Raw genomic sequence first — 26,274 nt, 5'->3', positions numbered from 1 at the left:
CCATATTACAGTCTGCGAACCAGAAATCCGGATAAAGAATTCTGTTAACCCGGGAGAAGGTGTTAGGCATTCCCGAATTCCGTGGTTCTAGCACGGTCGCTCAACTGTCATATTCGGCTTGTTTATCTGATTTTATACAATTATGCGCTCTTATGCAAGTTTTAACTCTTTACCGCTTTTATTATTATATTTTTAAAAGAATGTGAACATCGTTTAAAAAACATGTCTTTGGATTGCGTCACATGAAATGCACCCGCAATCCGGAACACAGTTTTATTCAATGTTTTGAGATTTGGATTTGGGTCGCATGAAATGCGCACCCGAGTTTAAGAAGGTAAGATTAATTAAATCGCGCCTAAAGCGATTAGCGTATTTATTATTTGGGGACAGCCGTGAAGTTTGCTAAACGGCTCCTCCCGAAGTCTAAGTGATTAAATGTACATTTATTGAGGGACCCGCAATCTGTGCGTTTTATTTGGCGAGGCTCGTCTCATTTTTATTTAAAAGGATGAACCTATAGTGACTACATTTTTTCTATTAGGTTCGTCTCTAAAATAAAAGAAAATTTCTCAATTAATTACATGCTGAAAAAGACGTAACTTATTAGTTATTAGTTTACGGCTAATGCAAATGGAAAACTGCAATCGAGTTTGTACAAAGAGAGATTGCTTTCGTTCTATATTCTATTATTTAATAACACTAGAACATGAGATTGACACACAATAATATCAAAACAGATTAACTATTCTTTAATTAATTTAAACTAACATTATTAGATGAAGGAGTTATTATACATGCGACCCCATTATTCATTAATCAATCAACTACATTTTTATACAAAGAAAGAAAAAATTCTATTCAAACACAAATCTAAACAGGAGGAATTCAACAGGAACAAAGCCTGGTCAATATTTCATTTCGCCTCAAGCCAAAAGTGTGCAAATGTGTACCTGGAAATGGCAGTACAAGAAGAAAAGAAGGAGTCAGCAGCAGTAATAACACAGCAACAGCAGGTTCAGCAACACCGCAAAACCAGTAACAACCAGTAGAATAACCCAGTAACAGATTGAAAAATCAGCAATACCAAAGTGCAATCGCAGTCAAAACAGAAGAGAGACGAATACAAGATGCAGTAGTTTACTGATTTTTGAATAACACTCGAGGAAAGGCAAACGGAAATTATTCAAGTGAAAGTTCAAATTGTCTTTCTCTTTTACTCTCAAATTCTGATTTCTCAAAATTCAGTCAACTCTCTCAACTTTTTTTCTTCTTCTAAAAGTCTCTTCCTTTCTCTCTCTCTAAGTCAAAGTCTTTCTCCCCTAAGTCTCGGTCCTTCAGAATGTGTCAAATGACCCTATATATAACAAGACTCTTGTCTTGAACCCCTAACACAAAATATTCCCATCATTGCATGCTTTGCTTCCCACTTTCTTAAACAAATGAATTATTCCCCACTATTTTGTGTCTTGTCCCCCACTATTTTAAACTAAAGAATTATTCCCAACCCATTATGTCTTGTCCCCCATGCCTAACATAAACAATTACAATATTCCTCCCACTACATTATATCTTATCCCCCATTATATTAAACAATTATATCAACCCCACCCCATTACATCTTCTCCCCCATGCTTAACATAAAGAATTATTCAAAATGTTCAATTCCAAAACTACCCCTCCGACCTTATTGCAATTACCATTTTACCCCTGAACGTACTGCAATTTACCAAACTACCCCCTCAGCTATAACCAATTCACCTAATCAATTCCAACTAAAATATAGCAAATATGACCAATTTCTAAACAAATTCAAACAACAAATTCAAACTAAATGATGAACAAAGAAACAACTAAAATTAATTTGGTTGAACAATATTTTTTAACAACAAACAAACCTACTTTCAGATTCAACAACAACAACAACAAACAAGTATATTCAGATTTCTAAATTCAATAATCATTTGAACTTAAAATTAAATCTAACAACATTACAACCAACAATTTCTATATTAAAACTCAACAAGATCATGAAACAAACTGAAGAAATAATCAAAAATGATAATCAACAAACAAGAAGATCAAACTTATACTAATTTCGGATTCAAGAACAATCAAACAAAGTATGGACATAAATGAAAAGATTCAACAACAATAACAAACAAGTTTCATTCAAATTCGAATTAAACTCGAATTAAGCTTAAACAAAACAAATAAATATATTCAAATCACTAAACTTCTTTTAAAATTAATTCCAACAAAATTATAACAAAGATACATTGAATCAAAAAAAATTAAAAACCAAAACAATAACTTCACATTAAATCACTGAATTAAAAACGAACTTCAAACAAAATGAACACGAATTAAATCTATATTAAACAACAAACAACGGATTCAAGCGATTTAAACTAAATGTAACAATATTAAACAATTAAACTAACAATTCTTACAAAAATAAACAAGAAAAATAAAACAACTGAATAAAAATCAAGAACAAGAATCAAACATTTAATGATTTCAGATCCGAAAAATATCAAACAAATTACGGACGGGAACGAAACTTAAACCAACTAACCGGATCGGAACGATGATGAACTCGAACGAAAACAAATCTGTCCGGAAACAAATATCGCACCAAAATAACTCGACGCCGAAGACGACCACGAACGGACCATCGAAGAAGATGGTCATTTGTGTCGTTTGAAAAAACGAAGCAGAAGGCAGCATAGGTGAAGAAACAAGAACGCAGCAAGGGCAGCCATCCACAGCTGGAATATGCAACCATGGCAGCAGCGACGCGAAGGAGAAGAAGAACGCAGCAGCGGCCATGGCGACGTGAAGGAGAAGAAAGCGCAGCCACGCAGCAGTGAAGCAGTAGCAGCCGCTACTGCTGGACATTGGAGCTTGACTGAAGCAGAAGCTCGTCGAGGGTCGTTCATGGCGGAGTGACAGTGGAGAAGACTAGGGAGGTTAGCCAGACGTGGTGCAGTAGTAGCTGCCGCTACTGGCTGGGCAGTGAAGCGGCAGAAACACGACTGTTTTCCGGTGGTCGTCCGACATGGTGAGGAGGAGCTATTGTTGAGGGCAATGAAGGAGATGAAAGAGTAGCCATGGCGGACTGGACTGGAGGTGCAGCAGCTGATGGTGACGACGAGATGGCGACGAAACAATAGCCATGGCTGCGTGGTGAAGGGGTGGTCGTGGTGGTTGTCGAGCAGCAGCAGCGTTTGGGTGGCTGCAGCTGCTGGTCGGAGCAGAAGAAGAAGTAGCAATGTAACAGGGGGAAGCCATGGGAGCCGGGGTTTGGAAGGGATTTTGGAGAAGAAGAAGAGGGAGGGGCGGGTAGGTTCTTTAGGGTTTGGGGATACAAAAAATGAAAATGAAGAAAAGGGGTTGGGCGGGTGGTTTAGTTATGGGGCGGACCGGGTCGACCCGGGTTGAAATGGACCGGGTCATGGGGAAGGTTGGGTATTTTTTGGGCCTGTGGCTTGAATTTGAAGAAGAGGCCCAATTCCGATTTTCTTTATTTTTTTTTCTCTTTTCTTCTTTTATTTTTCTAAAACTAAATTCTAAAAATCCTTAAACTATCATATAGAACTAAATTAATTTATAAAAGCGCAAATTAACTCCCAACAACAATTAACACACAATTAAGTAATAATTAAGCATAAAATTGTACAATTGGACATTAAATGCTAAAAATGTGAAAGATGCCTATTTTTGTAATTTTCATTTTTGTAAAACAAACTTAATTACTAACAATTGTAGAATTAAATCCTACATACAAAATGCGATATATTTTTGTATTTTTTATTAATTTAACAAATAAACATGCGCAGACAAATGCAAATAATTATCCAAAATATCACAAAATTCAAAAATTGCACACCAAGGAAAATTGTTTTATTTTAAATTTTTTGGGAGTAATTCTTTCATAGAGCAAAAATCACGTGCTTACAACTGACAATCTAGTTTAGCAAACTACAAGTGCTTTCGGTGGGTGGAAAAAGGCGTCATGTAACAGAACACTATGCCTCATGTTTGATCTAGGAACAATCTGGCTAGATCAGATTGCTTCTATATAATCTGGCTAGATCAGATTGCTTCTATAGTATACCATGCTAGACCTCTCAGTACTATTACCTTGATAGGTAAACAAGAGACAACTTCTTTATCTACACATGAAAACAAAGAGGCAAGGAGCTACAAAAGCTATTGCAAAAAGTGAGATTCTTGTTATATAGCTCAGTTGAATTTGGTAGATTTATATTAGAAATATCCAGTATGCTTGCTCGGGTACCTATCTCCTAAGAGAGGAAGATAAAAGAAGGGGAGACCGGAGATGGTTTTGGAAGGTTGAACTTGTTATGATCTACCACCCCTTTCATGATAACTCTCACAATTACCTAGTGCACACAGTACTTCTCTAACTAAAGTTGCTCGAAGGCTACAGTCTTAACAGTATGTTAGATTTACAAAAAGACAAACTAACGTATCTCTAGCTTCCTCTATTGAGACTTTAAACCCCTAAAATGTACAAATAAGCATCCATACACACCAATAGTTCTGCAATAAAAAGAAACTGACTTTAAATTATAAGAACGTTAATAGATCAGTGCTTGTACTTACAGATAGATGTTTCCATCTTTACAAAAGGGAACTGCTCATGGGATTCGCAAAGAGATGTCGTTTTAAAATAATCTTTGAATTCATGAATTGCCTTCCAAGAAGGCCACTGAGAATGGCAGGTGGCCCAGCTGTAGTTTCAAACATTTTACGCACAATGATATGGTTATCCAGAATCATCATCTCTAACAAAGTTCTGCAACTCTTTAAGACAAAAGGCAACATATTAGCATTTCTCAGAGGCATTCAAAGCATGTACTGACAACCTTTCTCTAAAGCCATCTAACTGGAATGCTAAGTTACAGAATTTCATGCAATATTACAGAATCTGGCACTTTGTGGTCACAAAGAAAGGAAATTTATACTTCCTCGGATAAGTAGCAATATATGATAGACATTACTCTAGTGCAAATCCCAGAACTACAGAAGTTCTTGGAAAGAAGTTGAACGTAAGAGGTGGTATTTATAAGCTCTCAGGTACTTAGCTCCACGATTAGATAAATGGGAGAAAAACTAGTCCAATTAAAGTTGGATTTCAAATCTCTTTATAGCAACAAATACTTGGCAGCAAGAAGATGCAGTTAAGACTGGTAAGTTTTGAACGAGAACAATAAATTACATTCATTTTCGGTAGGACTGGGCCGAGAAGGTCGTCGGGTATTATTTTATACCAGAAATGTAACCATGTAATTCAGTTCATATCCTTAGGTGATGGGTAGTCATGATAAATAGAAAATTCAGGTCTCGCTATGAAATCATCATGATTGTTCAGTCAATGGGAAACGTACACTGGGGCACTGATGAATAGTTTGTTCATGGAAAGTTTACAAATGGATATATACCTGAGGATTCAGACCATGCATCTGGTCGATAACATTATCCTGCAACAAAAATTAAAAGAAGCATTTATAAGCTCATATCGGGAACAGGCTTCATCAAAAATACTGACTGCAGTAATCACTTTCTATCCATGCAAATTAACATGCCAACATCACTTCTGTAATGGTCTACAGCTGCATGTCATAATCAACTGATATGCACCACATTTCATATAAGATACCGCAAGTTTAAAAGTGCATACCTCTAGAATTCCTGGATTCTGCATTATGATACCCAGAGCACGAGACACAAGTTTTCTGTAGACAATGTTGTTGACAGTGCCATCACCATCAATCCAAAACAATATTGGCTTACAGAAATGAGATTTTGCAGTTTGGAAGTCCAGTGGATCATGGTCATTATTTGTGCTTTGCCTTTCAAGTAAAGGTTCAGAAGGTTGCTCTTGATCAGTGGGATTATGGAGTTCAGCGGCTTCATGTTTGCTTGGTGCTGCCCCTTTAGAAACTCCCGAAGGAATGACCAAAGAATCTTGTTGAGCAACAGACATAGTGGATAACACATACTTAGAACGATATAATGAATCAACCACATGAACAGAATCATAAGCATTGACCTGCATTGAAGGTACAATAGGTTATAGGAGCAAATTACAGAAAGTGGAAACCCCCCCCCCCCAATTAATGCTTTCATATCTCGTCTCTCTGTAGCATCACTGAAAAACCATTACCCGTGTACCAAGATGAAAGGAGCAGGGAAAAGGATCAATCGTAAATCAGATAATGACAAGATGCCGATCTTTGCCAACTTACACCCTTTTCTACTCCATAGGTGTGTATCAATCATGCGAGTTTATCTGGCGGATAAGACAGTTACCACTTACCAGCACCAGGGCATTGACTTAGCTTACTTGGAACAAACATACTAATTCATTGTTTTCTGGCACAATCCTCAATAAACAGTTTGTGTAGTTTTACCGTCTATCCGCTATCTAGAGGGGGACATTTTTCTGGACACTATTACCAATACAAAAGGGAAAACACGTTACATGGTCCAAAGTGTTGTAGTATACAAATTCCTCTATCTAAACCAACCAGGCCTTGAAAAAGGGAAACGAACCATATCACTATTCCCACCATAAGAAATACTCCATCCATCTCATAAAGATAGATCTAGTTTGATTGGGGTGGAGTTTAAGAGAGTAAAATGTTTGAATACATTTCCAAGTTGATAGAGAAGTGCTTAAATAATAGTTTGAACTTTGAAAGAGTGGAATAGTTAATTGAAAATATGTCACATCAAGTTGAAATAATACAAACTAGTAGTAATAAACCTATACTAATATGAATTTTTGGAGGGAGTTAAATTTACCATTTGTCGCAATAGTTCTAGCTTTTCCGGACTGACCAAAAAGAAAGGAGGTCAATTTTAATGGAATGGAGAGAGTACTTCTCTGTCTACTTTCTTTTATACTTGTGTAATATCAAATTACCACCACTAGGAAAAAAATTAAAATTAACAACTACAAAGCATAGTACCTTCAATACTTGTCCAAAAGTTTCAAGGACGTCGACAATAATGCCCAGCAGCTTTTCCCCTGATAAAGGACAAAAACTCATCGCATCACTCTTGTGATATTTTAATCAAACAGAAAAGTATATGAAAACAGAAGAGTTTCATACCCTGAACATCCACAGACATTGAGATTTCTTTCATGCTTAGACCCTGGTCACCAGCCTTTTGAATGGCCAAAAGTAAAGACCTAAAGAGCTGTGGGTTAAATGCAGAACTTTCCTTTTTAGAAGAAAAGGAGCAAAACTGTTCAGCACAGCTTGCCATGGCTTCCCAGAGCAACTCTTTGGAAGACACTGCTGTGTATCTGTAACTCTCATTCTCATGTGTTTCCTTTACATGATTTTGTCCTTCGAAGTAAGATGCGCTACTGCTAGCTTCAAGAACTGACATGAACTTGACTTGACTTTCTTCACCAATTTGTGTCAAGGGCTGATTGTCATCATCTTTAAAAAATTCTACAGCTTCTCTGCTGAAAAATGTTGCACGGCTCAAGGATAAAGTAATATCAGGAAAACCCTTTGCTCTGCGACCCTCACCTTTGCCAATCAACCATGGTCTCAATTTCTTACTCCTGTTTCCATCCCAAAACTCACAAATATTATGTTTACGTTTGAGAGTTCTGGCATCCTTAGCCTCTCCAACACCTTCATCTGGAAGGCATGGTATAATTGACAGTTCTCCTGAAGACAACAGACCACATAAAGTTAAGACGTCACCACCTTGCAAGTCTGGCAGAAGATCAACCCCACCATTTATCATCTCTTTTTCTCTTTGATGCAGCCAGGTTGAAAATCTAGCTGCTTGTGCTCCAGTTTCTCTTTGAAGCGGAGATAAAAACATACTATTCAAGATGTTCGGAGGAAATACAACGGTGCCTTTGGCTGTAGTCCTGATCTGCGTAAAGGTGAAGGTGAGGGCATTTAGTATAATAAGGAGAGAATAATTGCAGATGCTTGCCATCGATTAAAAAAAAATTTGCACTTTGCTACACATATCCTTCTATACCAGTTTCACTGAGTCATCTTACTATTAGGGAGCGGCTTATAGAAACAGGGTAACCAGGTTGGTCTCACCTGCAAACTACCATCCAAGAAATGAGCTAATACACTAACGGGGCACTTGTATCGACAAAGCTATGCGTCTTAATACCTGGACACAAATACTGGCCCCACAATACAACTCTCCTGTTGAGAAGCTCCATCAATCATAGACACAAGTAAACAACTAACAATATTACTTTTTCCCATTATTCCATGCAATACGCTTAGTTATTCCTTCTGTAAAAATCCTTTACTTTCCAGTTGAACAAACATGAAAATTTGCAGTAAAATAGGTTTGCTCAAAACATGACACTAGCTAATGCAGCCAATGAATGTTTGAATTCTTCTCAAATATATAATGCTGATACTATACTCATTTTTTTATAAACGAAAAGGCCAGTGGCACATGGTCCAAAACTCGGTGGATAATGGGTCCATCCCTCTGCTCTTCACTTAAATACCGAGCTTTTGTCTGATATTAATTTCTTGAATCTTTTATATGAAATGTTTCTCCTGCTTTGCACATAATGTGACACAATTTGACTGGAACAAATATCACAAACTTACTTTCACTTCAACATTGTATTGGTAGGAGTAAAGAAAAGTACTATTCTTTCTAAAGCTAGTCCGATAGTAGGACATCGCACCGTAGTTTCAAATTTGAATGTCAATCTTGTTAAAGTTTTACAAATTGTAGATATTCTATAAGTGCAATAAAATTTTAAGGTTTTTCCAATTACATGATTCTTGCATAAATTGGATGGAAGGGCTTCAAATCCAATATCATGAATTTCTGCATACAGTGATTGTATTTAAAGTTTAAACATACACCAATTGATGATAACATCCATCCAGGTTATATCAGTGCATACCAGTGTTCAGTAAGTGCAATGTGTATAATCAGATGAGCCAGAAAACATTTACCACTTTCTTCTCTTTGAGGAAGTTGAAAGCATCCAAAATATCATGCTTTGGGTAATGATTGTACGTTGCAACAATGGAAGCTGGCACCAGTCGGAATCTTGAGAAGGCCAGGACTGCCATCTTTAATAGCTCTGCAGCATTTGCAACTGCAACTGATTCAAATGCTTGCCTACTTACACTGTTGCTTTCACTTAAAGGATCACCACACCTCTTAGGAACCCAGTGAGAGCTTTTCTCCTGATAAGAAATTTGTGTCATCTGGTCAAATTCTCGGCCTTTTGTGCATGAAGGGGGGGGGGGAGGGGTAAGTAAGATAGCATAATGATGATCATGCAGCAGACATGCAGACACAGAGCGGGTGACAGGGAATAAAAAGAGAGTATTAACCGCGGGAAGCTAGTTTTCCAGATTGAAATTAGATATCATAATTCATATGCAAAAACTTGACCAACACTTCGACATGCAGATGAACAGATCAAATAGAAAAAGGGTCCTGCACCCCAGATCTCTACTTATGCATCTGGAGTTCCTTCTTTTTTTCATTTCCTCAGAAATTGGTGAACTTCTTTCTGTTTTTACTGGTGAGGGACAACCAAGGTGATAGAGGACATTATGGCTCGGATATCAAACTTACTGAGTCAAACATCAAGCCTCTGATAAAAGACACTTGGCAGAGAACAAACGGAAGATGATACACTTGAACAGGCATATAATGTCATGCACATCTATGACGTGCTGGAACATCAGGACTTACAGGTCTTTCAGCATTTAAACTGAGATCTGAATTATCATTGGCAGATTGAACTCCATTGCTACCATCCAACTTAGCAATCTTTTTGCATTCTAGCACCTTATCTAGGGCAACCTTTACGTTGTCGTTGTCAAAATCATCCCACCGCTCGTGTGCAACAGCCTTTCTAGAATGTTCACGGCCGTCAGAAACACCTTGATCCAAATCTTCTTCTTCTGAGGCATGATGCCAAACCATCTCTTCACAATCACCGCAATCTAAAGACCTGTTCTGGAGGTGCCGTGCATAACGCTCCGAGACTGCATTACAGAGATTCATTAAAGCACTTCTGAATTGCATACAGCAGTTCAAAGCAGTCATTCTCCTTTTGCAGGCATCAGGTGACGCTGGAAGGTTTTTGACTGAGGCCCATTTAAAACGAGAATATGGCCCAACGGCAGCTTTGTGTCTTACAAATTCAATCACCAATTGCCTGGACAGATTCATTATATATTAAGATCTAGAATAAACTGATTTATCAAGATATTATAGATTTGCTGAGTAAGCAGCAGCAAATCACCCGCTGCATGACGATCAGTACCAGACCGTGCAAATAGGATATTCCACAGAAATTTACTTCAGAACAAACCAAATATACAACAAGCTAAAAAGTGTTACAAAATACCTCTAAAAAATTTTTATCTACAATTGAGAACATACAATGAACATGGGAATACCTGTCTGCATCTTCGCTCCAGGAGAAACTTGATCTGCATGTTGGCTTCAGACTTGAGATATCACTTCTCTTCATGAAAGAGTGATTGGCCTCAGTTTTTTCACATTGCTCTAGCCCTTTGGTAACCTCCCTATGATCACCGACGCAATTTATTTGAGAATTACATCCAACATCCCCTGGAGAAACCAGGAAAGCATTTTGTTCATCAGGGAATTGGTCAACAGTATCGAATGTGCTCTTGTCACTTGGTCGTACGTCTGAAGTGCGTAACTTTTCATGTCTTGCAGGATCTCCACCTGATGACCTCTTTCTTTTCTGTAAAGAATTATTCCATCCTTCTATGGGCTGAACCTCCATCCATTTGGCAGTTACAACTCCTTGGAATCTACAGAGACGCATTTGCTTCCTATTGTGAAAACAATGGAACACCTGTATATTGCGTCTTCTAAATCATTCATGATAGAAATGTGTCAAATATGTTAATGCAGGAGAAAATGAAATAATGCTTAAAACTTTGTTTCTATTATTTATTTAATTGATAACAGAGAAATTCCCGAGGGCCAATTTGCTCACAGTTCAAAACTCGGTAGAAAATGGGCTCACTCCTCTTATTTCAACTCAGTTTTCTATATCCTCTCTCTATAAATTACTTCTTCTTGTACATGCATAATCCATTAAGAACAATTTCACATATTGCATACAATTTCAAGAAAGGAAGGACCATGCTTTAGTTCAATAAAATTAATATTTTAAGGGTGCAAGTTAACTGCTAGCAGTAGCACAATTGGCAGATTAGCTAGATGATCTTTAAGTTCGTTGAACAATACCATTAAGAGATTTTAAGGCAGGGAAGAGCAAACTTCAAAAAATTGCAACGTCTTGCAAACCCCAAAAGCATAACTTGTGTGTAAAATTTTCATAATAACACTAAAAGACAATCTTTGTTTAATGATTTTGAGACACCTTCTTTGCCATTTTCTGGAAACTAAAACATATTTGGTCCGGCCACAAGCGAAGATCTTATAAACACATTAAGCTTAGAAAAGAAAAGAGAAAAAAGAAAGAAAGAAATATGGATGTAAAGTGTCTTCATGCTTGAGGGAGAGGGCTATTGAGAAGATATAAACTAAGCCCTATTGCTGCTTATGAGCCCTATATAGTATTTACAACATGAACATCCAAAGGATCAGCATTGACATCATGTCCATAGAGCAACATCTTCACCTAACAGCATAGAAGGACAAAATTGCAATTTGTGTTACACTATCAAACCTCTTGAATTGCAGATTCTGGGGAAGCAATTGAAGCAGCTTCTGGATTAGCACCAGCCAATAAGTACTCCAGAGTGTTCCAGTACTCATCAACAGCGTTCCTATTTGAAAGAACAAAATCATGTCTAACTTGATGGCAAGAATCTGGACCATGAAAATCAGATGATCGTGCAGTTGAAGAGAAAGGCTCCTCAAAGTAAGGTTTAAGCTCTAGCGCATGAGTAAGAGTGATCTGTATCACATGAGTGGCGTCTACCGTATGTTCACCACAAACAAGGCGGATTAACTGCCAACAAAGATGAAACTACTTCATACTTGCCAAAACAAGAAAGAAAGAAAAAAAGAGTGATCACTTGATCATAAGTCAACTCCATAAACCATGTTGATATAGCTATTCATGGTATCAAAATCCTCAATTTCTACAAATTGCAAAACAAGCTCTTTGACTTATTTTTTATGCAAATTTTCCTGAAAAGAAGCTGGGTGTTTCTTAATATTTTCTTAAAACAATTTGGAATCCTTCTCCAAGGAAATAAAGTATCATGTTTAGTAGGTAGAAGGAAGACAATGGACCAAATCTTGAATTTTAATCATTTTCCATTAAATCAGAGTATCAGACTACGTACACACAAGTTCTTAAAAAAGATTGGACCACAAGAAATTTATCAACCACCCATATATAATGTCTTATGCTAGTTGATCATATAAATTGGAAACCATTACGAAGTAAAACAATGATCTCTGGCTCCTTTAGTCCTCTTATACTCCATCTTAGTCAATTCATCCCTCAAAAGTAGTTTGTATCTTCCAAGCATGGAAAAGTTTCCATCTAACCAAACTCTTTCTTTCATTTTTTGCTACCTAGAAAGGGGGAGACAACAAATTTGTGGACCCTTTTGACACTGCTAAATCCAATTCATTCTATAAGGGCATAGTTTTCTTACTTGTATACACTAAGATTTGAATAGAAAACATGCTCATCAACATAGGATCTTCCATCCCCTACAGAATGAGCCATATCAAAGTTGATACTTCTGAGCAGAATACAAGAGGAAGACGGTTAAAGTGTCATCAGTACGATTTTTCGTTTAGTATCATCACATCAAATTAAAACCTCTGACCTGTGACTTTGAGGCATTCTTGTTTCATTTTTTCCCAGAACTGAAGAATGCATCTGTCATGTCAACATGTCAATTCTCATAAGGTTTGGAAGTTTTTAAGCTCCAAAATCAGAGCATCTTGTTGGAGTATGGTTTCTTAGATGCACATATTTATAAGGAATCACACAAGAGAGATGACCTTAAAGGGCAGCCCGGTGCACAAAGTATCCCGCATTCACAAGAGAGATGACCTTATTTCTTTAAATTTACTATCATTGAAGATGCTACAGATCACTCTCTATACTCAACTGCACCGGGTTTATGAAAATATCTGGGCTCTTAGCAAGGGTAAACCTGGGAATGTTTTATCTGAATGAGCGCATCTTTACTCACAAGTAACAACACTTAGAGAGCTAACATTTTATAAGGAAGGAGTAGTTTTCTTCTTTTGACACTTTTGAAAGAGTCTTTCTGAACAATTTGTTAGAATATGCAGGAGATTAGCAACTTATTCGTGCTCAACTTTTTTCTAGATCTATTATAGTTCTAATATATTTTTGCCTTGAGGAGAATCAGTAAAATTTTGATCTTCTCATATTGAAAACTAACTTGTTACAGCTTAACTTTAGGTCTTCACTTTTATCATCAAATAGCAATATCTAGCACGCTTATCACAAAATGCATCGAATGAATAAGCTGAAGTATAACTCACAGCAAACAAAATGCACATGTAGATGTAAGATATGCACGTCTGGCAATCGTATCCCCAAATGACAGGAAGATTAATCAGATTGATGGGAGGTAATTGACTATGCCAACACTTGGGGAAGCGCTAGATATGTTAAAGTAAGGGTTAGAACTTAAATATGAAGTATTCTCAAAAATGATTTTCAATTATACCTTAAAACGTTGTAATATGACAATCAGCAGTGATAGCTCCTGGATTGACTGGGTATCACTCAGACGCACGTAGTCCTTCATGGGAATATTAGAAAGGTGTAAATAATCCCCACATTTCTCAAACATATTGTCATGCATTGGAGCAGAACCTGAAACTTGTAAGAACAGCTCAAGCTGCATGGCCTCGATGGCTGCACCTATATCAATCAATTTGCAACTGTTATCATCATTTTTCAAACCACAACCGTATTTACCAGATGAGGAAGTATCTTCACTATCATGGGCATTATTGACATACTCCCATAGATAGATGTGAAGACGCTTTGCCTGAGCCAATTTTGGCATCACAGACCTAATCCAATGACTTTTTTTGGCTAGTGCATCTTGGACATCCATTTCTACTCTTTGTTGTCCTATGCCCATATCATACACTATTGGAAGTGCATTCCCCTTCTCAAACTGAGAAAAGCTTTCTCTACGCACTTTCCTTTCAAAGGACCTAATTCTATCATAAATTTTAACCAACATTGCAGGAGATAACTCATAAATGGATGGATGCAGGACCACGACCTTTTTACGGTTCTCGCAAAAGTTTGTGACAGCAGGGAAGAAGACATCAAGGCATTTACAGTGCCCTTTATGTTGAAGCTTATTCAAACTGCGTTCTAAGGTCTTTTTGTCCATTGATGTGTGCCTGTCCTTCTCAAGATTCTCAAGTCGTCTTTGTAACTCAGGTTTTATAAGGAACTTCTCCTCCTGCTCAAAGAAGAATAGCTTGAGTTGGTTCATCTAAACTGAAATGTATAGACTTATATTCAATGCAGAAGCAAAAAAGTAGTTGAGATGCCAAATACCTCTAACATTTTAAGTATCCACTGCTCTCTCTGTTCCCTTGCCCAGTCTTCTCGCAATTTATGACTGGGATATGCTTTGTACGCTTGGCATCTAGGGGATATTGTTTCAGTTACTGAAGATTTTACAGGTACAAAGTCCCGTACAGAAGAATCCATTATCTGCATTTTTGTGTCATTAACTGTGTTGCTCACATCTATGGGAGAATTCTGTCCGTTGCTCATTCTATTGTTGCCCCAATCCTGGACCTCCACGATAGAGAAAAACAAAAAGGTGAAAAGTGTACAATGCCGAGTTGAGTACAGAATATAAATCTGAGAATGTGCATCAATGGAATAAAGCATTTGGTTCCCACTGCCAGATAATACTTGAGATGACAAACCAACTACCTAGAAACTACCAAACCACTGAACCCCCCAAGTAGCCACAAAAAACATTGTACTGCAAACATGAAACTGTTGAGTTGTCCCACATCGGTGGGATTTGAGGTCCTTGATCTCCTTATATGAATAGAAATCAAACGGAAACTATTGACTCATTAATCTTATCGCAGACCTAAAATAAATAACTAAAAGTATTCCCTGCTTGAGATAAGGTGGACAAACAATTCAAAAGGAAAGAAATAAAATTGGGTTACACCATGTTTTATGTATATGATGCATTTTAGTGCTATCTCAACGTCAAACGCTATATTTTCAATGATTTCATGTTTATGAACTATCTAGTTGCAGATAGTACATGTTTACGAACGTTTTGAAAGCTTTATATGATGACAAATATGGATTTCATGATATTGATACATGAAATGTTTTTGGAGTAACCATGACAACTGAGAGGGTATTCGCACTTACGGGTTCGATGCCTAGAAACGGTATGTGCCGGTATGGGATCATAGTTAGTGCCATTTTTAAATGGTGGTTATGTTGCACCACACGAAAGTAAGTGGAAATGTTTGCCAGCATACCTACGGTGAGAAGGCATATGTCAATCAGGAGGATGATCGGATGTCATAAGTAGTTTCTAGTGAAAGCTCCCTAAAGTTATAAATACTTATGTTCATGGACTACGAGCACCCTTTGATTTCAAAAATAATTTCGAATGACTTAGCATGTGTTTATTATATTGGGATAACATTGATTTGCATGAGAAATATGATTGTGATATTGAAGTGCATGTTTTTTGAATACTTGTCCCACATTTTAAAGGGTGATCAATAAGACTTAGGGGGTATTTTTATACTCACTGCCTTACATGTGTGGTACAGGTTTGGGTATTGCAATGGAGTCCAGTCCATGAATTGAGCACCATTACTTAGAGCTTCAGTGGTGAGCCCCAAATTTGATCAGTGGCGGCTTAGTTCATTTCAATTGTTATTAATTATATGGGGAACCATGTCCCACTTCTTTTTTGAAATAAGATTCTTTAGACGCTCTGTGACTCATTGTGGCTAGATGTATATGTACCTCGTATTGTATTTGGACTATGCCTCTCGAGGTTTAATTCAGATATGTGATATATTCGAGCCTTTCTTTTGGATTTAGTTGATACGACGGGCAGAAGGATTAGCTCAGTGAGCGCCAGGCTCGGGCACCAACCATTGCCCCTTAGTTTGGGTTGGCTAACAACAAAATTAAAGGCAAAAGCCTTCCTACTATGGTTAAGCTGTAGATCCTTCTAGAATAAATCTCACTAACTAGAGACACTCATCTGCCCATATAGATACCATCCACGACTTCCACTTACATATAAAGCTTCAAGTACTACAGACTTGATTGATAAACACCCTGCTACTGCTTCCTTGGCGTGGAATTGTTCTATAAGCCCTCTACTACATTTCAGGGCACTAAGGGGTAGCATCCAATCTATGCACTACACACCCTTCACCTATACATCTTATTTGATAGCCTATACTAATTCACCTATCATTATCAACCATTTTGCTCCTTACACCTAGAAACTATGTGCTCCCTACTAGTAGAAGATATGATCTTGAAAATAGTTTCACTCTTTATCTTTTGTTAATTGGATTTGATCTTTATCAGTTATCACCTTATGGAACGAAGAATAAGGCACAAAAATACTCTAAACAAAAATAGTTTTCAACACCAACTTGATCCAACCAAAGTGTCTCCTCTTTGATGCAATTTATAACTCTATAAGGCATGAACTAGGGAATTCCATGAACACTCTGCTTACAGATGTCTTTAACATGTAAAAACTACACCAGAGAAATCAATATTATACCAATGCACAATCAAACAAAGAGTGAAGTTTATACAAATGCATAACTTGCCTCAAAGTAATTGTAAGAAATAATTTGTTCTTGACTCTCTTATATTTGTAAGTGAAAGACTGATAACCGCGGAAAAGTTGGAAATGACCTTATTAATTGAGATAAAATGCAGAGGCAGAAATCATGCAGTGGCAAACGTAACTGTGAGATAGTGTACATCATGCAAGAATTTGTAGTTTAGTTCAACACTCTTTTGAAACGTACTGGGTGGAAAGGACAACTAGTATTCTCGTACTATTTCATACTTTAAAGGATATTAAGTTGGAGTCCTATTTAATCAGACTTTAACTAAGGAGAAGAGAAGTGCTGCAATTTTCATGTTTTCAGACTCTCTGTTAGTCTTTTTTAAATCCTTCCTCCACTTCTCTTAAATAAGGAGGGCATAAAACAGCTGGATGGCATATAAAGCACAGCAAAAACTCATAACAAACTCAAAAACTCTAAGACAAGGTGATCCTTTATCTCCCTTTCTATTCATTATAGCCATGGAAGGATTGAACAACAGAATCAAAACGGCTAAAGTCAGTGGGTGGGTTAAAGGTTTTGAGGTAAGCAGGAGTGGGGCTAACAATCTAGAGATCACACATCTCCAATATGTTGATGATACTCTAGTCTTCTGTGATGCTGAAAAGACCAACTTAGATTCTTAAGGATCATTTTGGTCTTATTCGAGGGAGTCTCAGGATTACACATTAACTGGAGAAAGAGCAATATTTTTCCCATTAATGAAGTTAACAACATGGAGGAACTGACACAGATATTGGGAGGAGAAGTTGGGTCCCTACCAACTGTTTACCTTGGGATGCCTCTTGGTGCAAGATCCAAATCAAAAGAAATCTGGAATTCAGTCATAGAAAAGTGTGAGAAGAAGTTGTCAAGATGGAAATCGCAATACCTATCATTGGGGGGCAGGCTAGTTCTAATCAACTCAGTATTAGACTCACTACCTACTTATATGATGTCTTTGTTCCCAATTCCAGCAGGCATTTTACAGAGATTGGACAAACTCCGAAGATCATTCCTTTGGCAAGGTAATAAGGAGAAAAAGGTCTTCCATTTAGTTAAATGAAAGACACTCACAATGGATAAAAAACAAGGTGGTTTGGGGATAAGGAATTTGAAGAATCAAAGCAAGGCTCTTAGAATTAAATGGTTATGGAAGTACTCTCAAGAACCCCAATCTTTATGGGGCAAAGTGATCAAAGCAAAGTATGGTGAGGAAAATAACTGGGTGTCAAAAAAAGTCAGAACATCATATGGAGTAAGTATGTGGAAATCCATCAGAGAACTTTGGCCTATAATGAAGAATCACTCCTCCATAAGAGTGAACAACGGAAGGAACACATCATTTTGAAATGATAACTGGTTAGGAATTGGAAGCTTAAAGGAAAGATACCCAGATATGTTTGGTTTAGCACAAAACCAGCATAAGACAGTAGCTGATATGAGGAGTCATCAAGGATGAGAAATTGCTCTAAGAAGACAGTTGAATGACTGGGAGATAACAAGATTAGTTGACCTTTACAAAGAGCTGGAAGCATTTACAGGATTATAGGAAGGTTTGGATTCACTATGGTAGAAGAGGCACAACAGAGGAGTTTACCGGGTGAAGGATGCATATAAGATTTTGAATCATAATAACCAACAGGTAGACACATGGTTTTGGAAACATATATGGAAAACAAAGATTCCATACAAGGTAGCTTGCTTCACTGTGTTCAAGATGTTTTCTGTGTGGGGATAATGCAGAAACTGTCACCCATTTGTTTCTACATTGCAAGATTACAGACCAACTATGGAAAATCTTTATTAGTCTTAGGGGTATTTCATGGTCAATGCCATACATGCTTAAAGATGTCCTTTATAGCTGGGAAGAAGCTGGAGCTGAAGCAACTAGTAGAGATAGATGGAGGACCGTACCGGCTTGTATCTGGTGGACAGTTTGGAGGGAAAGGAACGCTAGATGTTTTGAAGATAGAAGCAATCCAGTGCAGAAGATCAAACTCAATTGTATTCTTCTTTTTTGTTTTTGGTGCAAACAGATTTACACAGAAGATACATTGACAATCATAGACATACTAGGATCTTGCTAGATCTCAAATTAGAACATCTTCCAATCCTCTCTATGTAAATTTGGTTTTCAGTGCAACCTATGTACTGATATTTATAATATATACAATAGTTACCAATTCAAAAAAAAAAAAAACAACTCATAACTCACTGTTACTTCTTAAGACCATATCTGAACTGTTACACAAAAAATTCCATGAAAAGTGGTAGATGGTAATATCAACAGAAGGAACTTTACATACTTCAAAAGTCTGATGCTCGACGGGAAGCTCCACAAGCTGTTGGCCAATCTGACCTCTCTTTTCTATTTTAACCGGAGGTTGTTTTCGGCCAAGGTCATCAGATCGACGTATGCGAGTATTAAAGTGCATTGGTGAAAATTCCTTTAAAAGACGCAAAGACTTGCCCTTCTGTGAACAGTGAATAAAATTACATTAATAAACTCCGCATGTAGATCATCATTTTTAAGATTACCAAATGAAAACAGTACCGACTGAAGATGAAAGAGAATATTTTTGGTCTTCTGAGTATAGGATAAGTGCTATTTTAATCACCTTGCCGACATCAATAATGTAAAATCCCCGAAGGCCCGAACTACTAACTTGATTGCACTTTAGCCCGTAACCATAGTTTATTTTCACAAAATGGGAGGGTTGGGTCAATTTTGAGTGGGTTAAAACGGGTAAGTCATGATTCAACTCGCCCAACGTTTACTTGAATCATGATGGATTGGTAAAAATAAATTAATTAACGGATCATAACCCAACCCATCCAACTTGATCCAGATTAACAAAAACTATGTAAATACAGTAAGCACTTTGATGGAGATTCAAAAAGTTAAAAAGAACTACCAGCGAATTTTGGTTTAGATGACAAACCACAGATTTTCCTGAATCTCACGTGCTTTAACAAACAAACAACATCACAACAAAAGTGTTTAAAATCTTTGAAATTCCATTGATGTAACATGAGAAAAAATCAAGGTTTTACAACTGAAACAGTTTAAGGTTGATTGAACTGTTTAGTGGATTTCAGCAGCAGATTTATGCGTTCCATATTAGTATATTGTAACTCTGAAATAAATGAGAGTAAGCAGCAAAGACTTCTGTTTATCTTGCTCTTGCTTGATATCCTTGAACACCATCATTCAAATCAGCTTCATATATAACAGCATTTGGGATATGGATAGATCGTATCTTCTAATATTTCTTTCTATTCTAGTCCATTTCCCATGTTTCATGCCTATTTCATTTAGACAGCTATTCTGAATCAAATGCTATAAACTGCAATGTGAGGACAATCAATGTTTGTAAAGCAAAACGTTGGAAGTGAACTACAATTTAGGTCAATATGACTCTTTCACTTACTTCAGTTACCTCCACGACCTGAGCTTGTGTCAACCTACGTAAGATCTGTCAGGAAACTGTATCAGACAAACAGTACAACTTATATAGTGCTTCTTTTGGAATTCAATTTACTACCTCCAAGATAAAAAACACTTACATTTTTTCTCCATTCTTTATGTCCAAAAGCATCTTGATAACCTAGGTCCTTTTTAATATTTGAGATAGTAAGAACCTGGAAAGGTGAAACAGGTTATAAGAAGGTTTGTATCATGTTGTTCACAAAATTGAGATACCCAAAATATTTCAAGAGTATGACAGACCTTCCCCTTAGCCTTTTCAAGTTTATTACAAATATCCCTCAGTATGGGCAGATAATCTTTTATATGCACATCCTCTCGATTAGACTTCACATCACAACTACCAGAATTTTCATAAGATAAATCATCAGCCATCAGAACTCCACCTCTTATTTCAAGCCTTTGTTGACTGTGCAAGTGCTTCCTGTAGCGGCTTAAATAGAGCATGTTGGTTGTAGTATGCTTACTTATAAGTTTCCCGTTATTGGATGCTTCATTTGTCCAAATAATTGCTTCATGCCTCACAATCAGTCCTAGAACCTCAAGCTCCTTAAATATGTGGAAGAAGTTATTGGCCTTGATGCCAAATTCCTTAGTAAGCTCACACTGGGTAATTCCATTTGCTCTGTCAATGCACCATGAACCATGGTTAGCACATTATGAGAGGAATCAGTGTCTTGATACTTGCTTTAAAGAGACAAAGAAGTCTCTTCAACCTATATATGCCAAGTAGGAGCGCAAACACGTGGGTTTTTGGGGGTCAAAGAAAACAAATTAAAAAGAATAAAAGCTTTTGAACGGTTGCTTCTCTTCTACTCACAATTAGCATGACGGCGTAGTAAGTCCAAGGTTCAAATCCTGATAGAGGCAAAAAAGCTAGGTACTCTCTTCTTATTTTTTAACCTTTGAAAAAGTAGGTTACCTGGTGGAAGAATGCAATAGAATAGCTGAGGTGAGGCACAAATTGGCCTGAATATATACCATTTTAGAAATAGGAGGTGTGACATTACAGATAATTAAATTCCATAACTTCAATGAAAGCAGAGCAAAAATTTCAATCAGGTGTGGATAAATATATAATAATAGTTACAAATGTATATATATCAAAAAGACCAACAGTCTGTTTGGCCAATCTTCTAAAATATGCTTATTTTGATAAGTACTTTTTCCAAAGTGCTTTTCAAAAAGGTACTTTTGGTGAGAATCAATTTGTGTTTGGCTAATTAATTCGAAAAGTACTTTTGAGCAGTAATTAGTGTTTGGCCGAACTTTTGAAAACTGTTTCTAAGTGTATTTTTCTCAAAAGTGTTTCTCCGATAAGTGCTTTTGGAGAGAAGCTACATTTTTCTGTTTCTCAAAAACTTCTTTTGCTTCTCCTAAAAAGCATTTTTTTTCTTCCAAAAGCTTGGTCAAACACCTCAATATTTTGACAAAAGTACTTTTGGCCAAAAAAAGTACTCCTAGCCCAAAAAAAAGTTTGGCCAAACAGGCTACAAATTTCACTCAAAACTCATTAACTCTAAATTCTGGCCGATTTGCCTCAATTAGAGGAAGAGATGGAGGAGATGAACCTTGCAATGGCGATCCGTTGGAGGACTCTTTTACGGAGATGAAGAGCTTCTAACTCTTGTTTACATAGCTTAGACTTGAAAACCTCAACCTCATGAATCCTAGTAAAATTATCAACCATATGCTCCGGTACGACGATCTTCAATTCCATTCTCTCGCATTCTTCCACACTATATGACTTAACCAAATCATTATCATCACAAGTGTACCTACTCCCTTCTCGCGATTTGAATTCGAGACCCGGAATGTTAATAAGGTTAGACAAAATTGCCTTTTTTACATTATTACAGAGTACAAGGCCGTTTTTTGAAAGGATGGGATTTAGTTTGGGCCAGAGATTGCTGATAAGGACTGAACTATTGCCTTTGCAACCTTGTATGCAGAGTTCTTCCACTGCTTTGTTCACTATTGCATCCATATATTTGTGAAAAACAAGTTTAAATAGAATTATTTCGGAACTCACCCTAAAAAAAGCAGTAGCCTAGTGAACTAAGCTCCCACTACGAGCTAGGTCCGAAGAAGTGCCGGACTACAAGGGTCTATTGTACCCGTATTAGTGGTTGTTTCCACGACTCAAACCCGTGACGCCATAAAAGTGGGCACGGGTGTCGTCTGCGACGCACCCACCCTACCTCTACCGGTATCCACGGCCACCCCCTTTCCAAGCTCCACTCTCCTTTTCTTTCTCAGTGACGACTCGTCCCCATTAGAGGATTCATCCAAAAGGTGAGGGGTTGGTACAGAAGAGGCCTCTTCCCTCACGACCAAATCCCGAGAGGAACCTTCTATCTGAAGCAGCTGAGTACAACCCCCTCGAGCAGATTAGGCCAAGGCAAATTGCATTCCCACAGCAGCGACGGCCTGTCGGAATGCAGGGACTGGGGCCCTCCGCCTGGAAACTCCTCGACCTGTCATCACGAAGAGTCGTATCAATAGTTAACGGTGTTTAACCAACGAAGTGATGTGGGGGAAGATACTTACCAGATGAAACTTTCGGGCCATAACGTTTCACAAGGCGGGCCAATCTCGAGTCTCCGCTGCATGGGGCAACAAACGAGTTACCCAATCCCTTATGCCAGCAATAGGGCGGGGTGGACGCCCCATAGCTGTAAACAAGAAACAAACAAACTCTATAAGGAATGAAGAGGAGAAGAAAGAACAAAACAAGTGGCAACACTTACGATTCTCGTTCCATCGCTCTGGGAACCTAGCGGGATCGGAGACAACATGTTCGGTTCTGACAAAGAAGTACTTATGCCAGAACTCGTGACTTGCTCGGTTGTCAGTCCCCACTACCAGCCCCTTTGTTCCACGATGCCTCAAATGGACCATAGTGCCTCTATGAAAGCTGGGCGAGAATAGGTGTAAGAGGTGATGGACAGTAACTTCACACTCCGCCAACTCCGCATACTTTGTCAACAAGAGAAGTACCTTAAGCGTGTATGGTGAGAGTTGCACCAGGCAAACCTGATAAAATCTACAGAATTCCTCCGCCAACGGAGGGAGGGGGAAAGAATAACCGATCACGAAAGGGTACTCATAAAAAGCGCAGTACCCAGGTCTGTGGACTTCCACGAAGTCCCTTCCCGCCAGAATCATATCGACATTGGCGGGGATACTATACTTTGTACGGAGAGCATCTATATGAGCTTGGTCCGTTTCGGAGAACACTGGGGTAGGAGTAGCGGGAGGATCTTTGAGGAAGTCACTCAGAGATGTGGGGTGTCTCGGCAGCAATTCCTCCACGGTGGGAAAGCTGCCCCCCTTTTCCACCACTATGTCCTCACCGCCGGAGGGGAACGCCACGGACAGCAGGTCAGCCTCAGAAACCCCTTCGTGAGATCGATGTGTTCTAGGCATCGCTTTGACAGGAAAGATGTTAGAGCAGCAGAGAAAGTTGTAGATGAATAATGAAAGAAGAAGAAACAGAAAATCGTAAAAATGAATGTAGGAAAGATGAGGAAGGATAACCGGAAGTGAAATGGCCAAGAGTTTTTGAAAAAACAAACCCTCCACCTATTTATAGGATTGGGTGGCGCCAGAATCGAAGCAAAAGGCTGCAGCGGAGCACCGAAATCGAAGCGACAAGCCATCAACCCCTGTATCGAAAACACGCATAATGATGACGCACGTGGAGATGACGTCATTTCCACGTAAAATACACTACCTAGTGTCTTGCTGAGCACGCTGACCGCCCCTTATTGGCCAAGCCGTAACGCCTCGAAGGATCAAATTTCTCCATAAGGACGTGTGGTGTCCGCTTACCGAGGACACACCAAGTTGCAACTTCGACAAGTGGAGGGACTAACTGTATGGCTCCAAATTTAGACAACCACGACCGTTGATGATTACGACAAACGACGAGATCCTCGTAGCTCGACATCCTACAGAGGACGACCTACAGGCGAACAAGAGGCCGCACGACTTTTGCAGCAGTGTAGGTCCATTAGGGGACATTAGGAATCTTCTTTCGAATATTCCCTATGATTTGTCTTTTAGGGCTTAGAGGGGATTTGTCCCCTATATAAAGAGCGTAAAACAACCTTGTAAGCCGCTGGGCACTTTCCTCGCTTATGACACATGACACTTGCTATAACACTTGCTTACATAAACGATTGATGTCATTATTGTTTCAGGGTTCATCTTTTGTTCTAGAGATTATTATACTTAGCTAAGATTTACCCCTTCATTTTTTTTGATTGATTTATTCAAAAAGGTTCCAATATCTTTTGAGTCAAACAGTCTCTTCAACCTATATATGCCAAGTAGGAGCGCAAACACGTGGGTTTTTGGGGGTCAAAGAAAACAAATTAAAAAGAATAAAAACTTTTGAACGTTTGCTTCTCTTCTGCTCACAATTAGCATGACGGCGTAATAAGTCCAAGGTACAAATCCTGATAGAGGCAAAAAAGCTAGGTACTCTCTTCTTATTTTTTTAACCTTTGAAAAATTAGGTTACCTGGTGAAAGAATGCAAATAGCTGAGGTGAGGCATAAATTGGCCTGAATATCACCATTTTAGAAATAGGAGGTGTCATTAACATTACAGATAATTAAATTTCGTAACTTCAATGAAAACACAGCAAAAATTTCAATCAGGATGTAGATAAATTGGCAATGAGAGAAAAACACTTCTTTCAGAATTAGAGTGTAATTTCTATGGAGCAGTAACATATATAATAATAGTTACAAATGGATATATATCAAAAAGACCAAATTTCACTCAACTCATTAACTCTAAATTCTGGCCGATTTGCCTCAAATTTTGGAGGAAGAGATGGAGGAGATGAACCAACCTTGCAATTGCGATGCGTTGGAGGACTCTTTTACGGAGATGAAGAGCTTCTAACTCTTGTTTACATAGCTTAGACTTGGAAACCTCAACCTCATGAATCCTAGTAAAATTATCAACCATATGCTCCGGTATGACGATCTTCAATTCCATTCTCTCGCATTCTTCCACACTATATGACTTAACCAAATCATTATCATCACAAGTGTACCTACTGCCTTCTCGCGATTCGAATTCGAGACTCGGAATGTTAATAAGGTTAGACAAAATTGCTTTTTTTACATTATTACAGAGTACAAGGCCGTTTTTTGAAAGGATGGGATTTAGTTTGGGCCAGAGATCGCTGATAAGGACTGAACTACTGCCTTTGCAACCTTGTATGCAGAGTTCTTCCACTGCTTTGTTCACTATTGTGTCCATATAGTTGTGAAAAACAAGTTTATATAGAATTATTTTGGAACTCACCCTATTAGAAAAAAACAGCTCAATGCACTAAGCTCCCGCTACGAGCTAGGTTTGGAGAAGTGCCGGACTACAAGGTCTATCGTACCGTATTTTTGCCTGTTTTGACAACTCGAAACCGTGTCTCAATATAAAAATAAAACTATGACGTCCAAATTCTAGATCTGTAACAACATCATATCCGTGTGAAGATCATATGTTAGAAAGAGTATAATTTTGAGTTCTCTGAAGTTTGTGGTGACCGACGGCAAGAGAAGAGGCAATCGTGAAACCCTAAATTAAATTACGAGTTTGGATTCCTATGGAGCCGAGAATGGGAAAAAAAACAGAGAGCAAAGAGTTGTGGACTGAGGAGGAGGAAGAGAGGAAGGGAATGAATTTGGTAAGAATCAAAACGGGTATTTATACGTTTCTATAAAAGGAAATCTGCTAACATAATATAGTACAGTAATATATTACTCCACTAAGATTATTTTAGGCGAAATTTTTGGGGGAAAGGGAATCCTATTTTTATTTTTTATTTTTTATTTTTTGGTAAGTAAAGTATATTATTTACCCTGAGAAATATGACTATT

General features: G+C 38.0%; 1 protein-coding gene across 5 annotated transcripts; it reads right to left on the bottom strand.

Annotated features, from left to right (window-relative positions):
* Positions 1-726: 726 nt before the first annotated feature.
* On the bottom strand, positions 727-26,082 carry LOC107797468 (uncharacterized). Of its 5 annotated transcripts, none has more exons than XM_075237520.1 (17): positions 25,242-26,082; positions 20,621-21,002; positions 20,458-20,532; positions 20,322-20,366; positions 19,197-19,364; positions 14,594-14,839; positions 13,740-14,495; positions 11,741-12,025; positions 10,470-10,897; positions 9,757-10,225; positions 9,003-9,239; positions 7,146-7,932; positions 7,002-7,060; positions 5,708-6,079; positions 5,469-5,507; positions 4,630-4,830; positions 727-950 (listed from the first exon to the last, which is right to left on the bottom strand). In XM_075237520.1, exons 1-16 carry the CDS (start codon positions 25,655-25,657, stop codon positions 4,648-4,650), a joined length of 4,947 nt encoding a protein of 1,648 aa, XP_075093621.1. In that variant the 5' UTR covers positions 25,658-26,082; the 3' UTR covers positions 727-950; positions 4,630-4,647. The 5 variants fall into 5 exon arrangements, with proteins under 5 accessions (XP_075093621.1, XP_075093624.1, XP_075093622.1 ...); XM_075237523.1 differs by having other exon boundaries at positions 14,594-14,833; XM_075237521.1 differs by lacking the exon at positions 25,242-26,082 and adding an exon at positions 21,949-22,478.
* Positions 26,083-26,274: the final 192 nt, after the last annotated feature.

This window comes from Nicotiana tabacum, chromosome 18, assembly GCF_000715075.1.
Source record: "Nicotiana tabacum cultivar K326 chromosome 18, ASM71507v2, whole genome shotgun sequence".
NCBI lineage: Eukaryota > Viridiplantae > Streptophyta > Magnoliopsida > Solanales > Solanaceae > Nicotiana > Nicotiana tabacum.
The sequence above is the reverse complement of the archived record's forward strand: the minus strand, read 5'-3'. Positions and strand labels throughout refer to the sequence as shown.